The sequence below is a fragment of the Filicampus tigris genome, chromosome 10 (assembly GCF_054856515.1).
Source record: "Filicampus tigris isolate MCC_2025a chromosome 10, RoL_Ftig_1.0, whole genome shotgun sequence".
Classification (NCBI taxonomy): Eukaryota; Metazoa; Chordata; class Actinopteri; order Syngnathiformes; family Syngnathidae; genus Filicampus; species Filicampus tigris.
In genome coordinates, this window is record NC_141226.1 from 11,322,271 (window position 1) to 11,339,079 (window position 16,809).

Sequence of the window (16,809 nt, forward strand, 5' to 3'; positions counted from 1 at the left end):
TCCGACTATTCATAAATGCAACATAGGTAGCCCTGCAATGCTAGCTACGGCTAGCTTCATCAGCTGATGGTTTGCTTCTGTTTTCCTAAAAATAACCTCACGTGAACATTTTAAGCAACTCTTAAGATGGACAAGTTTGTGGTGCGACTACCTAAGGGAGATACGCCTAAAACGTCGAAGAGCAGCCAGAAGATTTACAAGCAAACCACCATAGAATCCCTACGAGTGAGTATGAGGGGCGATGAGCTTTTTTCCTTCAATGCAACCCAAATATGAGCAAGCTAATAAAACTTTTTTTTCCCTCTAGAGGGTGGTCGTCATTGAGGACATATTGCGCTATAAATCCACATTGGAGCTGCCGGGACAAAGCAGGGACAATATGCTCAATGCCTTGACCGACCTGGGCAAGAAGATGCCGTCCAAGGAGGTGCTGAAGTCCACAAAAATAGGTAATATTAAGTAATACAATGCTGACTCCATTGTAGGGTCTCACTAACAAACTCCGACTGGCGTCTCGTTTAAAATAAAATACATACTTTTCCTTGTTGTCTTCCGTAAAAATCAACACAACAGTTTTTGAAGGCAAGAAAATGGAATACTGTAGTCTCAATGGGCAAGGGTGGCATTCTATAGTGACTCGCCATTCATGAAGGAATGTCTTTATCTCTCTCCTCTCCACCCATCTTGCCATTATCTTCTGTAAAAAGACACTCAAGACTCGATGAAGGCAGGTAATTTTGGATTGTTCCTAAAATCCATGAGTTCTTGAGTCTTGAGTTCAGAAACGAAGGAATTCTGTCTCCACCCTCATTAGGTTCTGTAAAAAACAGCTAAAGACTTTATGAGGACGGCAATTTTTTTATTTAAATGAATCACAAACAAATCTTTTCTTTCAGAATGTCTTCAGTTGTTTTTTACAGACAACAAGCAAAGGATGCTACCGTCTCCCCTTTTGTCCTTTCCTCTATAAAAAGTGACACAATAATTTGAAGTCAGTCATTTTAATTAATACAATTCATCCTTGCCTTTAAAAAGTTATTTTTTATTCGTTATTTTTACTACAGTCATCCACTTTAGTTATCTGCAAAAAGTGACACAACACTTTTTAAGGCAAGGACTTCAATGGTTTTTAAAAAGCCATCAAAATATCTTGTGTCCTCTATCGCTTTTGAATATATTTATTCCTTAAAGATAATATGATTTCTTTGGAAAAACTAACAGAGAACAATAAGAAAGGGATACTGCCATCATCCATTCTATTTGTCTTCTGTAAAAAGCAAGTGAAGGCAAGGAAATTTTGGTTGATTTAAAAGAAATCTTTGCAGTCTTTAGCTCCTTTTTATGGTAGGGCCTTCATATTTATCAGCAGTAACAAAAAGCCATTGGCTTGAGATCATGGCATTGAACAATATAACATTCCCATGCCTTCAAAAAGTCTTGAGTTTCTTTTTACTGAGGATGACAAGGAAAATATCCTGTCATCTACTTCAGTTGTCTTCATCATAACAAGACACGATTTAAAGTGAATACTGTACATTTGAATTAAGTCTTGACTTTTTGGGGGCAGGGGGTGAGACCTGTAACTCAACTCTTCTTCTGGTCTCCCTCAGGTCACACCGTCAACAAACTGCGGAAGCATCCAGAACCTGAGGTGAGCTCGGCGGCCGCCAGGGTGTACACAGCCTGGAGAACTTTTGTGGAGGAGAATTCCAATAAGCCGTCAATCGAAGTGCGTTCGGACAAGCAATCAGAAGGCCTGAGAAGCAATGCCAGGAGACTTCTGGCCGAAGCCTTGGAGCTCAAGGTGGGGGCTGCTGTAACAGCTGTAGTCAGACCACATCGACTTGGGAATGTTTCCATCTTCTGATATCGTAGTTGCAGTTCTATACAATAGTTCATGCCATCTGTAAAAGATGGCATTTTCACATTTTTTTTGGGCCACTCCCACTGTTCTGTGTATTGTAAACAATATACAGTCATGCCTTGAGATAGGAGTTTCGTTTGTTCCATTACTGCTCCTATAACTCAAAAGATTTGAGACTCAAATCATCTTTCACCATTGAAATGAATGGAAACGTCATTAATCCCCCCCCCCCAAAAAAAACAACAAAAATGTTTGTAATGTGTTTTGTACTAAGGAAAATAGCACTCCACAATGTTCACTTTTACAACATACAATATAGTTAAGTTAAGCTATTTTTAAATAACAAGCTCAATTTATGTTTTTTTTATCAGGAAAATGGTATTAGCTTGCATTTGAACTTTTATAAATTTGTTTTGGAGAAATCGGTACAAAACTAACGTGTTCATGAACGCCTACAATTAATGAGCAATTTGACCCCCCCCTTCCATGCCTTGTGTGACGTCACAATAGGGACCGATTACATCTTGTCATTCAAAGTCATTGTAAATAACGCGAATATTTTCAAAATAATGGCGATCAATCGGCCCAAATACATGTGGACATCTCTACTTAGGCCCACTTCAACTTCTGAAAACATAACAAAACGATTAGCCTTTCCACGTCTGACCAAAAAGAGCAAGAAATGAGAAGCCTACATGCAGCTGAATTGCACTTGTCACATAGGTCGTTTCATGTCATAAGTCACCAAGATACTCAAACACATTGTGTTCCGAGAAGCTTTTTCATTAGCTGAATTGCTCATAGGTTGTTATAGATTACATTTCAAGTGTTAGCTTGACTTACCTTTTCTCCAAGGTCCACCCCTGCGCCACCTATCCGAAAATGAGGTGCGTTAAATGGCCATACCTGGCTGAAGGGACGGCCTCGCTGGAAGTCCGGTGCTCTTAAATCTTTCGAAGTCCAACTTTGATATTTCGACAAGCCGACCTCCGGGGCTTATATTTATCCGATATTGACGCACACGGGCCGGCCCACTTGCTGTATCTCTGGCTGGACAGAATTAAAGCGTTCGCCGCAACGAGACCTCCTCTGTAGCGGTGCTCCTCGCTGGCTGACGGTATGAACAGTAAGAAGATCTCCTTCTGCTAACTTTGACTGTTAGCAATCGAAAGCTAATTCTGTCTCGACTAGCGTTTGCATCGCTAAACGTCCGAAAACTACGATCAATTGTCACTAAAATTCACATGCACATTCCTGGTATTGTCCACTCTAACCGGTAATTAAAAAAAAAAAAAAAAAGATAGAAAAAACGATCAGCACAATATGTTTGATTTTGTGGAGGTGATTTGTCTTCATAGGAGCTCACATTTGATGTTAATAAAAGCTAAATATTGTGCCGCCCGCCTTTATATTTTCACAGTTTGAAATGGAGAAGAGTAGGAATGTGCAAATAAATTTTAGTGGCAATTAATCACTTTCAGACACTAGTTGACAACAGAACGTGACAAACCAAAACAACAACACGGATCAGCCTGCCTGCAATGACGTTGACAGCCTGAGATGAAGAACAACAACAAAAAAACACGCCCCAAAAGTGGGCGTGCCAATTTGCGGCTTTATTCATCACAAAAAAGCACATAAATCACTAGATTGTTTTAGGGGGTGAATTATAGTGCTGACATAATTTTTTCATCCAGACTTATTATATAAGTGTTGATGTTTAGCCCAATCTAATGTCCCATTAGTAACAATGTGAATATCAGTGCTATTTGTTAGCCCATCTATAGCATCAAGCTATCGCAAGTTGAGCGGTTTCAAATACACGAGGTGTAATTCTCTTTGTTTTATGTTTAGTTTTACATTAAACTTCAGCTGGGAGTGGCATTATGTTTAGTTTTACATTAAACCTCAGATGGGAGTGGCATTAAACAGCTTTAAGCCTCTTGTGAAGAACTTTTCATTATGTGCCAAACTGCTGCTTGATTGTGAAGCGAGTTAAGTTTTTTTCTCGCAAGTCAAAGCAAAAAATACATCACTTGTTTCTCAAAGCACCACAATGTCACATTTTTTTCTGTGGCACTGTTGCATATAAAATGGCTATGTGTAAAAACATCACAGGCAGATACAGTCAGGATCTTCTGTCACAGCTGTGACGTGACCAATTTTGCGCGATCTCCTCCATCGTCCTCACCAGGTGGCGCAACAGCACTGTTAATTGTGCATTTGTTCATTTTTTTTTTCTTCTATTTCCGCTCTTGACTGCCAGGAGGACTGCGGTCTAGTGGACAACACGGAGAGGGAGGTGTTCCACCAGAGCGGCCGGCTGGTCAGCGGCTCGTACCGGAGGACGGTGCGAACGCTGGTGTTCGCCTTCAGACGGCAGCCTGAGCTCAGAGCTCAGCTGAAGCGGGACCATGCCTCGGTTGCCCAGCTGGTGACTAAGTATAAGAGATAAGCGTCCGATAAGTAAGCTGATTTTTATGCACCTATTTTTTTTTAATAATCTTGAATGTAAATATGCAATTTGTTATCATTGCTGGTGATGTATTTTTTTAAATTATGATTGTGCTTTGTTTTTATAGCATATTGAAAATGTGAATTAAAATTAAACTTGGAGGATAACCTGTTGGTATACATTGTAGTGGTCGTTATGCAGGGGCATTGTGTACAAGAGTATATTTAATCCAATGGAAACATTTGCAAGTCTACTTTTGGCCCATCCTGTATTTTAAATTTCCTGAGTAAAAGTGGAATTCTTGATGCCTTCTTTTGCTATCTTCTTCCGAAATCAAAAGTAGATGAAATACTCCTTTGCAGGAAAAGGGAGTGGGAGCACTTGAAATGATTATGTTAAGCATTTTGATATGCTTTTAAGCATGTGAAGTAAAACAAAAAATTATAATTGCTTTAAATCAAAGAAAAGTTTATTAATCACTTTCTATGATACATTTGGGGCCCCAGGCAGTTGCCTTTGATCAGTGATGCCGTAAATCCAAAATGTGCACATCCTCCAGTAACAACAACTAATCTAACGTGCTACTTTTTCCAGCCAAGCTACTCTTCTAATATCACATAACATGACTACACCGAATATATTTATTCACCTTGATGGTTACGTCAGCATTTCAAAGAATAGCAACTTTCTCCTCCAAAGTCAGTTCCATTAAACCACCACCAGGTTGCAACAGAGAGAAAGAATTGACAAGACTTAAACAAACAGCATAATACTTGTCAGCCTCGGTGATCCCTCTCACACACATATCTTGCATGCAACAAAACCAATGAATCAATAACAAACTACAGGAGGACACTTAATTCCTAATACCTAGTACTCACTAAAGGCACTCAAGTAAGACTGGGCGCCTTCAACTTCACATTCCTGTCTGATGGAGTGACGTCACGTATGCGTGGTGTCAGGTTTTCAGCAATGGAGGAAGGAGATTTGTGTTTTCAAGCTGGAAATACAGTCACTACTTTGAGTTTGTGTCAGCTAAGAAAAACAGCGCAGCACTGTCGACAGAATGGTTTCTAGCTTCAATAACACTGTAAAAAACAACAACAAAAAAAACATGGATCGCAGCGCAATATGTACCAAAGTAAGTATGTTAAGTGAAGTCTAGAGTCTAGACAGACTCTAATTTCTTTAATACAAAACAAGTAGCCCATTTATGTAAAGTCAAATCCAGAAAATAATATATTTTTTATGTAAATAAAATTAATTATGGTAAGTCAAAAAGGTAGTCTTTATTTTTTTGGGTGATAAAATATATATATACATACTTAAATGTCATTGTTAAAAATTCACTTCCAATTAATTGGCAAAATTGAGTGTCATTTTTGTGTGAAGCAGGGTTGTCATTGTCTGCTGAACTTTTAAAGTCACTTGTAACCTTAGTTACTTTTAAAATCAAGTAATCTGTAAAGTAAGTTACTTTTTTCAATGTAACTGTGTGGCAACACAGATTGCTTAAATTAGTTTGCCCCTGCCTGCTGGTGTATATTAGGGATGCCCAAGTCCGAGAGCCCTTGACATGTTTCTTTTCTCTGGTTCAAATGATCAGTACCGGAATTGGGAACTGGTACATGGCAATGGTGTATATGGTAAAATATTATAGAAGATGTCTGGCGTTTTTGATTTTGATAGACTAGTCTACGACTATGTATTTTAAGTTAAAGGTAAACATTTTTTGATACAGTTCTTACATTAAATTGCATACGACCACTAAAGCAACACGAGCCAGACAATGGCGATCACCATGAGGATGACGGCCAGGACGCAGATGCTGATGAAAACGATATCGCTGAGGTCATGGGGCTCGACGTCGGCACGCCCCACCTCGCTCCCTGCGGCAGCGGCCTCGCCCCGCATGGCCTCCCGCTCAAGCCGGCGCTCCTCGGCCGAGACGATGGACGCCGAGGCCACCTTGCGCATGGCATCGCACTGCACCTTGTACTCCTGCACGTTGCGCCGCTCGCCTTCGGAGAAGTCGATGAAGAGCTTGTTAACCAGCATGGTGACGTTGCGGTGCTTCTGGCTGGCCGTGCCGCAGTTGACGAACTGGGCGAGGATTTTGTAGGAGGTGGCCGTCAGCTGTGCGGTGCATGTGGGGTTGCCTAGGTAGATGCGCTCGCGCTCCAACTGGGGTAGCGAGTGCTGGGGTATTAGGATGGTAAACTCTGACCTGGTGCAGCTCACGTTCACGGGCACCACTATGGAAGGGCAAGGAATTAGGTAACATGACACAAAAACTGATATTATACAGTATTTCTCACTATAGAACCATATCATGATCATGACAAAAACAAACAAACAAAAAACACAACACAAAGTTGCAAATGTATTTCCTAAAATATGCATTATTTTAGTTTTATAATTTTGAGAAAATATTTCTGTATAGTTTTATTGGGCAAGGGACTATATTTGGTGACTCAAACAAGCCAAAATAAACGCTCATTAAACCAGTCAACAAATGTAAGCCTTTTTTTTTAAATTACGTATGTAGTTAATGTTGCAACTGATTTATTGTGTTTTCGGTATTATAAACCATAAAATATTTTTTGTCTAGTTTTATAAGGCAAGGGGTAATTTCAGTCCATGTTATTGAGCCAAGACAGTAAATCAATGTGAATCATTTTGGCCCATCAGCAAATAATACAAAAATATATGTAAGGGCATAGCTGTCGGATTTTGCGTTTTATAGTGCAAATACTTTTGTATGATGTTGTAAGACAAGGAACCATGTATCGTAACTTCCACTTTAAACATTGAAATGAAAACGTATTCATGTTGATTCATGTTGCAACTGTTTTAAAATATCATCACTGTCCTGTGAAAAACACAGGTGAAATTAAAAACATTTCCAAAATTGGACATACGTGTTTTTTACAGAAAAGCGGCGATAAGTACAATATATAAAAAATGTTTTAAGTGATATGAATCTTCGAATATTTCTACAGTACAGTTTTATAGGACAATCATTTGATGAGTTAAATTTGATCTTATGCCACATGCCAAACTATAAGACAGTATAAAACAATGCAATTTCCTGGCCAATTGGCAAATCAGTTTTATGATATTCAAAATACTTTTAGATCGTTTTCAAGGGGAAGGTACCATATTACCAATTAACCTTACCACCAAGGTAAGAAGCGGTGAAGCCTCTATGCGCCTCGTTCCTGTCAGTGTTCAGCACTACCAGCATCTTGTTGCCCCGGGAGACGAGTGATGGCGGCCTCTCGGTGCCGCACCAGCGTCCGAGCAGCGCGTCAGCTGCCTGCCTGTCACCATCGTACACGGCCACCCAGTCGTAGTCGCATGCATCCGTCAGGCTATTGCGACCCTCCAGGTCCATGACGGGGAAGAAGAGCTTGATGCGGTAGCCGGCCGCCAGTGAGATGCTCCAGTGGCAGTTGATGTTGTTCGGATAGATCTGCGGGAAGTTGGGGCTGCTGAAGTTACCGCACACGTCTGACAGCACCTGCTGACATTCGCCTGGTGGGGGAGAAGTTAGACAAGTTATTTTCAGATACTTTGGACTGGATGTTCCGCTTCGCTGTGTGAGAGGGCATACAGTATACATTTTGCGGATTCAGAAAGAGTATGCTACACTGTTATGGTGAAAGTAATTGGCACTGTCTGACAAGTATTTTTACTTTACGTCAGACGATGGCGTCATTGAATTATCTAAATCGTTGCCGCTTGTGAAATGCACAGGCGTGTACATTTTGCAGTGAATTTAACACTTCCTAACAAGGTCATACCACTTCCTAATAGGGGTGGGTGGAACGATCCATATATCGATATTATCAATACCAAGCAAGTACTTGGACCTGATACTTCGCTCATATCGCCGCTTCCCCCCCCCCCCCCTCTCGCCCAGCGCAACCCGCAAATCACTGCAGTGCGCCTGAGTCACTCACTCAGGCAGGGACTCAGAGAGTTGCAGGAGGCGCTGGGCGAGAGAGAGGGGGGGGGGGAGAAGCGGCGATTTGACCAAAGTATCGATTCAGGACAATAGTATCGATCCGATGCAAGTACTTGCTTGGTATTGATAATATCGATATCTGGATCGATCTGTCCACCCCTTGTGGTCACAGAAACAGAATGTAATTAGTTTTTGCAATATGGGGACATCATGGAAACTCCAGACAGAAAGTTCCTGAGGATCAAACCCCACCCACGCCGGGATTCAAAGCCACGCCATTTTCCTCCTTTCGTTCCCCCTTTTTTTCCTTTTTTCTTTCCCTCGCCAGACAGTCCTTTATGCCCCATCTTTGGCTGAATGGATAAGGCACTGGCCTCCTAAGCAAGAAATTGTGGGTTCGAGTCCCATCTAGAGTGCATGCGTTTTGGGAATCTGCAAGATGAGGTACAGTACCTGAGTAGTAATAGGCCTTGAAGCCCCGTCCCCCGATGTTAAAGTCGGATTTGAAGACGAGCAACAGCTGGCTGGTGGTAGTGACGGTGGCGGGGGGCCTGTTGGCCCCGCAGTAAGTTCCCAGGTGGCGGTGAGCCACGGTGGGCCCGTCAAACAGGGCAACGTAGTCGAAGTGGCATCCCTCGTTGTTTTCCATCTGGAAATCCAGGAAGAGAAGGGTGACAGCGCTGCTGTTGGACACGTGGATGAGCCATGTGCAGTCAGCGTCGTTGCTGTACTCCGCGGGGTAACCCGGGCTGGAGATGACGCCCGACAGGCCCGTCAGCACCCCGCCGCACATGTCTACACGAAAAAAAACGTGACGATAACTTAAAGTACACTCGCACGATCGAATGATATTCAATACGTTTTGCCACCCGAATCTTTCTATTGATCCGTCATCTACTGTATTTCGATCTATTTATTGATCCAGCCATTTTGATCTCCGTCCACTCTCTTCACCCGTCCATGTCATCCTGTCTGTCCATCCATCCATCCATCCATCCATTCTGAGTGTTCTTCATACATACATCTCTATCTGTCCATCCTTTACACAGGATATAGTATGTGTTTCATCTATTCATCCATGTCTGTCTGTCCATCCATCTTTTTCAATTTGTCTGCCCATCCAACATCTCTATACCTGTCAATCCATCCCTTTTATTAGTCTGTCCATTCATCCATCCCTTCATCCATCCATCATCCAAGTGAGTCTTTGTCTGTCCATTCAAGTTCTCAACCTGTCCATTATTCCATCCCTACCTCCGTCCATCACTCCATCCATCCATCCATTCACCCATCTAGATCTGTCTGTCCATACATCCATATATCAATTATTTACGTACTGTATATTTGTGGTCCATTTATCAGTCCTTGTCAATCTGTCCATCCATTCATGCATCTGTACTTCATCCATCCATCATTTCAGTCTGTCCGTGTGTAACCGGTTGTGTTCGGCGGCGTTGTGTTTCAGAGGAGTGACAACACAAAGCAGGATTTCCTGTGTCGGTGCCTTTTAATCGTCTCAATCACAAACCTGACGACAACAGCACGAATCAAAATCTTGCTGGCAAATGTGGCGATACAACGTGCCCCTCCCCATGGACAGCAACAGAAAAAGGGGAGAGTCAAAATAAGGCTTGACCACAACTCCAAATAAGTGGCAGTGCCACATTAGTTATTAAAGTACGGGAACACGTAATGATGTCTGTTCCAACCTTCTGGTTATTGAGGATAATAAAATGATAAATAATGATGAAAGAACACGTCAGGTATAAAGATTTTGTACTTCCAATTTTTTTTCCTGGCTCTGTCACACGTGCAGCTATTGATAATTTCTTGCCGCTCCATCTGTACATTCATCCATTTTTATCCATCATTCTCTGTCGGTCTATCTTTTCCTTTTACATTTTTTCTCAGTTCCTTTGGTACATTTCTCAGATCGTAATGGAATTTCTTTGACTTAATTGTTAAATTTTCATATCATTGTGTCACTTGTGCACATAAAAAAGCAGTTTTTCATTTATTTGATGATGTTGCAAATGCTTTGGCACATACATGAAAATAATTATGTACAATTTTCCATTTCCTATAAACCACTTGCAGAGCTCCGGTTCTCGTGGGGAAGGGAATTTCTGCAAATTTCAATTCTGGTCTGAGAAATGTACCAAAGCAACTGAGAAAATGTGTAACTTCCACAAGCTGACCCAATGACCTAATAAATAACAGTAAAGTTCATTAAATATCACTGACATACCTTTCCTGTAGCCCAAGCTGAAGCCCCTGTGCGCCACGTGACGGTCCGAGCGGAAGATAACCGACATGACGTTCCAGGATGAGGTGAAGGCTGGAGGGGGGGCGTCGCCACAGAAGATACCCAGCAGGTTGCCCTCGTCACCGGCCACACCGTTATAGATCTTGACGTGGTCGTAGGCGCAGCTGGCGTGGTACTCCAGCTCAAAGTGGTGGAAGGTAAGCAGCACCGAGGAACCTTCCGGCACCACAATGAGCCAGGAGCAGTGGATGTTGTACGGGTAGAGGCCCGGGAAGTTTGGACTGGACAGGTTCCCGGAGGGCGCGGAGAGGATGCCGCCACATTTTACACCTTAAAAGATCAAATTGAAATGGAGTATATTGCTTTAATTTGGGCCACTAATTAATATTACATTTTTGTTTTGTTGGCGGGAGACAAGTCCCCTTAAATAATTTGAGCATACTACACAGCGCAATCCAAGTCTTTTCTGTATTAAAGTGCTTCATTCTAAATCATAACTGCATTTAAACTTGTTCTTGCAAGCTCAGAATTCATCTTACACATCAAAATCTTAAACTGTCACAGGTGCGACCTTGTAGAGCGTGTGTGCAAGCTATGATAACAAACTCACCCTTTTGATCCACCGCCTTGTCGACAAGCAGCAGGAAATAAACAAGTGGAGCCACCCAGGGCGTCATCTTAGCTGACGCTGACTTTTGTCACACATAAAGTCAGCATTGGTATAAAAAACACGACAGCAGAAGCAGCAGGATGATGATGAAGGCGTACACAGGCTATGAGCCCTCATCTGTTGATGCGTCGTGTAGCTCTTAAAAAATTCATCCCCAACCTGAAACTCACCTGACGCTACTGTCACTAAAATTTAATGACGGGGGGTCGGCTTGTTGGGACAGTGTGCATTTTTAATCATCTCCATTGAAGAGAAAGAAAACAACTCAGAACACATGTCGGCCTCATGAAACATACTCGGTAAGAGACAGGAAAGGTAACTCCCCAAACAATTACTGTTCAGCTCAGCCTCTAGCTAGCGTCCATCATTGCTAGCGTATCCATACTGGCAGTATGTCAGATGATGGAGCCAAAACAATAACAAATGCCATTAGCTTTTTATAGCATAATCATTCAGACTATTTCTTGTCTCCCTGAAATTTGCATTTTTTTAAGAGGCCTCTCTCATGCAACTGAGTGACGGTATGGCTCGGGCCATATAGCTACTGCTTAGCCAATGGTGAGTTCGGCTCTCGTCGCTATGACGATTAGGGGACAAAGCCTGGCATTACAACTAAAGCGGCTTCTACTTGTGAGAGCAGAACCCAGAGTGAAGAAGTCGGGTGAAGTGGGCACCCATAAAGATAAACAGCATTTTTACTAGAGGAGGCAGCACTTCATACACTCCACCAGTGTGCAGTGACATTATCCAATTGCACTGAATTAGTATGAAAATGATTATTTATTAACTATTTATTTATTACAAATTATGTATCGTCCATCTAGCTATGCCAGCACTGTACTGTGACTCTATATTACTCTTCCACTAGATGGCAGAAGGCACCACCTGTGTATTCAACTGTTGCCATTCATACAACAGAACACTAGGTTTGTGTTCAACTACAAGCTCAGATTTCACACTGAGTCATTATTTCAGTATATTTGGGACATTTTTGTGTCCTTGTACTTGGACTTGATTAAAGTTAAGGTTAAACACTGTTTATGTGGCGCATGGGCACCACCATACACTGTGTTGACAACTTTGCCAAGTAATCACGTATGCACCACTTATCAGATGCTAACGGCAGCTGGTGCTCATCTGCGCATTCAACAAAACTCAATGCAGCTTTGCTTACCTTTTGGCATAGCCATGATAGCTAAGGCGTCACACCTGGGTTGTGTGGCTGTTTGTGCATAATATTGTTTCAGTTCTGGCTGAAATTATGTTTCCTCAAGTTAACTGAATGTGTCAGAGAAACTCACTGTGGGCGGGTATTATTCAAATTAGTCCCACCTACAGTGAGGTAGAAAGGGTCACTCGCAGGCATGTTTTCAGAAATATGCAGTTAAGTAAAAATTTACTAGATTGTTTATTTCACACTTGAGGGGTGGGCAGCCACTCCAGACACACTATTTGTGTGTGCCATTAAAAATGTTCTATTACTGTATGTACTGAAGGGTCTGCAATTTATGTGGGAGTTTATCATAATTTCCCATATTTCATATGGTGTTCATATAAATAGGTTCTAGTTTGTTACGTCTGTTTGTTTACTAGGTTTTAGTTTGTTCCGCGGATGTTTAAGTGATTGTCTTAACAGTGTTACGTCATGCGACTGAACAATGTACAGTATTAGTACGCCCGCGGCGGGCGCGGTAGAGTTGGACATTTTTCCTTTCAAACGGAGCATGTTCGAGAAGCCAAGAATTGGGGAGAGGATCCAAGATGGCGGAGTGAGTGGATGTTTTTTGCAGGCTCTCTTAAAATGTTTTTGTTTAGTTCTTGAATTTTCATTTCCCTTTGCGACAACCCAATATTTTGTTTTGGATACATTTGACGTTAAGAACAGACAAGTAAATACCTACGGATTCAAGATTTTTGGGGACTTAAGAAGACGGCCTGTATGCAAATATGTCCGACAACTACACTTCTGCTGGTAACGAGGATTGCGGGCACAGCGACAGTGAAGACATTGAGGTAGATGGTAACACTTCCAAAAGGAGCAAAATAAATCTGAGTCACACACCTATTAAAAGTCCCAACGCTAAAAAAGTGAAGAAGAAACATAATGACATTAAAACGAAGGAGAAGGATGACTGCGAAGGGGAGGAGAATATGAGTGTTACCATTCTCAATGCTATTCACGCTCTGACGGTAAAAGTGGATGGGCAGGCTGAACTATTGAAAAGCTTGGATAAACGTATTGAAGCAAACGCAATGGCTGCAAGAGAAAAGAAGCAAGAAATTATTGCTACAGAATAATTGCTACAGAAGAAAGTTGAGGAGCTTCAAAAACAAAACAGCGATTTGAAAGTGTCTGTGAAGAGCAAGCTTGATACAAGAAGAGATGGAATTTGAGACTGACTGGCTTACCTGAAAAGGACGGAGAAAATATTCGTTGAAGTCGTCATCGGAATACTTACCCGAGTTCTACGAATTTTCGTAGATCGGCTGCGTGAGACTGTGGATATTGTCCACCGCCCGGGAAAGAAAAACGCCCCGGCTTCATCAAACACATCGCGGGCAATCATCATTCAGTTCACGATGCGTACCATCCGTGATGAAGTATGGAGAGCATCGAGGGAGGGGAGAGTGTGCAGCGAGATGCACATTCGTTTCAAAGAAGATTTTTCCAAGGAGGACCGGGAAGATCGCATTAAGCTGTGGCCACAGGTTCAAGAAGCCAGGAAGCAGGGGAAACGAGCCTTTTTGAAAGAAGGATATGCTCTGATTGACAATCAGTGTGGATCCTGATTGATCATCCTTTTAAGGTTTGCTTTCATCCAGTGTTGGAATTCTGACTTTTGTTCTTTTTGTCAAGTTCAGAAAATTGTGGGTTGTTGCTGGGAAAAACACACACACACAAAAAAAGAAAGATGTTGAGGACATATGTGACACTCATTCCTGCACATCATTTTCTTTGTGCATACTTAGAATCTGGTGAATTGTATCTTTCATTTTATTAAATGCTAGGGGATTAAAAGACGATGTGACACGAAAGGCAATTTTTCTTTTTATAAGGAGCAAAAGAGCACTTTTTTTTTTTACAAGAAACTCATTCTGTGGACACTGACATTGATTTCTGAAAACAACAGTTGGGGGGACACTATATTCTTTAGTCATGGCACGTCACACTCGGCTGGAGTTATGATCCTATTCAACAGATTTTCTGGGAATATAATTAACCATATAGGTGACATTAATGGACATTGGTTAATGGTGGTGATAGAAGTTGATAGTGTTAACTATATTTTGGTATGTGTGTATGGTGACAACCAAATGACTCAAAACAAACAATATTATCAATGTTTAAGTAGGCTATTGGAAAACTGTAAAGTAAGTTTTAATACTGATAATCATAGTGGGTGGAGATTTTAATTTGGTACCAGATCTATGGTTGGATAGGCTTCCTTCAAGAGGACAATGCTACAATTTTGAGAAAAGTTTGGTTGATTTTGTATCTAAGGGGAGCTTAATTGATTTTTGGAGAATGAAAAATATTCTTACCAGAAAGTATATGTGGTATAGCTCTGCCAATAATGGACAGTGTTCAAGGTTAGATTATTGGTTAATCTCTACAAACCTGATTAATAATGTTTATAAATGTGAAATTTCAGCGTCCCCCTTGACTGACCATTGCTCACATTGTCGTTTCTTATGGTCTATCGGTCTCAAATTTGAAAGTTTTGGACAATGTGCTCTCTGATCATAAGACTGTGCTCTTTGATGTAATGTTTTCCAGTGCTGTCAGAGCTAATGCTAGTGAGCGCATGGCCCGGGTCTTTAACCCCCTCACTGCTAGTCAGTTCTCTGATGCCTTTGATCAGCTTTGTGTGCCCGCTTCAAACACAGAGGAGCTCAGCACTCGGTTCCATTCATCTTGCCTTAATATTTTGGACTCCGTGGCTCCATTAAAAATTAGGCGGCAAAAAATTAGACCGGCGCCATGGTTTAATGAGAGCACTCGCACAGCTAAACAAGAATGCCGCAGAGCGGAACGCAGGTGGAAAAAAGACAGGCTGCAGGTCTCTTATCAAATCCTAAAGGACTGCTGGCGTCGTTACCAGAGAAAGGTGAAGGAGTCCAAGAGAGACGATTTGTCATGTCTGATTCAGGCAAATCGCCAAAATCCACGTGCTCTATTTAAAACAATCGACTCCGTACTCAAGCCCCATCAACCGACTTGCATGGACTCGTCCCCTCAAATGTGCGACAAATTCTTGCAGTTTTTCATTGACAAGGTTGCTACAGCTAGGGCTCTAAATATATTATTTATGTCTGTATTTATTAATACATGTATCACAACCTTTCATTGTTTTTGTTCTTTATTGTATTGTTTGTAAAGTGGAAGGTAAAGGGGAAGGTATTTCCAAACTGATTTACCCTTGTCACTCTCTGTATATTCATTCATTCATTATCCATACCGCTTATCGTCACATGGGTCGCGGGCGTGCTGGAGCCTATCCCAGCTGTCTTCCAGCAGTAGGCGGGGGACACCCCGAATTGGTTGCCAGCCAATCGCAGGGCACACAGAGACAAACATCCGCACTCACAATCACACCTAGGGGCAATTTAGAGTGTCCAATCAACCTACCATACATGTTTTTGGAATGTGGGAGGAAACCGTAGTACCCAGAGGAAACCCACGCAGGCACGGGGAGAACATGCAAACTCCACACAGGGAGCCCGGAGCCGGGATCGAACCCACGACCTCTGAACTGTGAGGCGGACTAGCTAACCAGTCGACCACCGTGCCGCCTACTCTCTGTATATATCATCTAGAAATATTAAGAAAGCTAACACTGTTATTTTTCAGTTCTTGTGGAGGAATAAAACCCATTATATTAAAAGATCCAAGCTTGTTAAAGAATATAATAATGGAGGTATTAAAGCTCCAGAATTTGAATCTTTGATTGGTACCTATAGAGTGAATTGGATCAAATCTTGTCTGTCACAGCCCAACTCCATGTGGTTCCACATTCCAAAATCTTTATCTAAGAAGATTGTAGGTTTGGATTTTGTGTTGACGTGTGATTTTGATATTAACAGAATCCCTATTATGTTGTCTAATTTTCATAAACAAATTCTTTTTCTCTGGAAAATGATATTTGCCCACAACTTTTGTCCTCATGAGTCAATTTTATGGAACAATATAGTAATTACAATTAATAGAAGATCAGTCTTTAAAAATATTTGGTTTGAGAAGGGCGTCATATTTGTAACTGATTTAATGGACAGCCAAGGGACCTTTTAGAGGTATACAGTATTTGTGGAAAAATATCAGTTGATCTCAAAAAGAGTATGACAAAATCTGTAATGTAATCCCTTTGCCATTGATCCATTTAATTCAGATTTTTTTTTTATGTATAACAATGCTTCAAAGGTATTGCCAAAACTATTGATTGAAGAATATAATTTGTCTGATGAAAAATGTGATAAAAACCTAATTGGTAAGGTGTTCAAAGCCAAAATATTTCATGATTATGATAGAAGGACAGTTTGGCAGGGGTATAATTTGGCAAAGTCAATCACCATAAATAAAGCATTT

The 16,809-nt window shown here is 41.4% G+C and overlaps 2 protein-coding genes across 5 annotated transcripts in view; one reads left to right on the plus strand and one right to left on the minus strand.

Annotated features, from left to right (window-relative positions):
• On the plus strand, positions 1-6,109 carry tceanc2 (transcription elongation factor A (SII) N-terminal and central domain containing 2). 2 transcript variants are annotated; one of them, XM_086042973.1, is made up of 5 exons: positions 1-225; positions 308-449; positions 1,611-1,804; positions 4,131-4,330; positions 6,093-6,109. In XM_086042973.1, the coding sequence occupies exons 1-4, from the start codon at positions 127-129 to the stop codon at positions 4,317-4,319; spliced, it is 624 nt and encodes a 207-aa protein (XP_085899099.1). In that variant the 5' UTR covers positions 1-126; the 3' UTR covers positions 4,320-4,330; positions 6,093-6,109. The 2 variants fall into 2 exon arrangements, with proteins under 2 accessions (XP_085899099.1, XP_085899098.1); XM_086042972.1 differs by lacking the exon at positions 6,093-6,109 and having other exon boundaries at positions 4,131-4,625.
• Positions 4,767-16,809, minus strand: part of cdcp2 (CUB domain containing protein 2) — a 23,238-nt gene continuing 11,195 nt past the window's right edge. The window contains exons 2-7 of one of the 3 annotated variants that reach the window (XM_086042968.1): positions 13,635-14,104; positions 11,166-11,247; positions 10,538-10,885; positions 8,743-9,084; positions 7,500-7,856; positions 4,767-6,574 (exon numbers count right to left, since the gene is read on the minus strand). In XM_086042968.1, coding sequence (XP_085899094.1) covers positions 6,087-6,574; positions 7,500-7,856; positions 8,743-9,084; positions 10,538-10,885; positions 11,166-11,232 — 1,602 coding nt within the window. In that variant the 5' untranslated portion in view covers positions 11,233-11,247; positions 13,635-14,104 and the 3' untranslated portion in view covers positions 4,767-6,086. The other 2 variants (XM_086042967.1, XM_086042969.1) reach the window with 2 other exon arrangements.

Excerpts from the sequence above, each read along its gene's own strand:
- tceanc2 (XM_086042973.1), top strand. The coding sequence starts at position 127 with ATGGACAAGTTTGTGGTGCGACTACCTAAGGGAGATACGCCTAAAACG. Across the intron at positions 226-307 it reads CCACCATAGAATCCCTACGA|AGGGTGGTCGTCATTGAGGA; the intron begins GTGAGTATGAGG and ends TTTTCCCTCTAG. Across the intron at positions 450-1,610 it reads GCTGAAGTCCACAAAAATAG|GTCACACCGTCAACAAACTG; the intron begins GTAATATTAAGT and ends GGTCTCCCTCAG.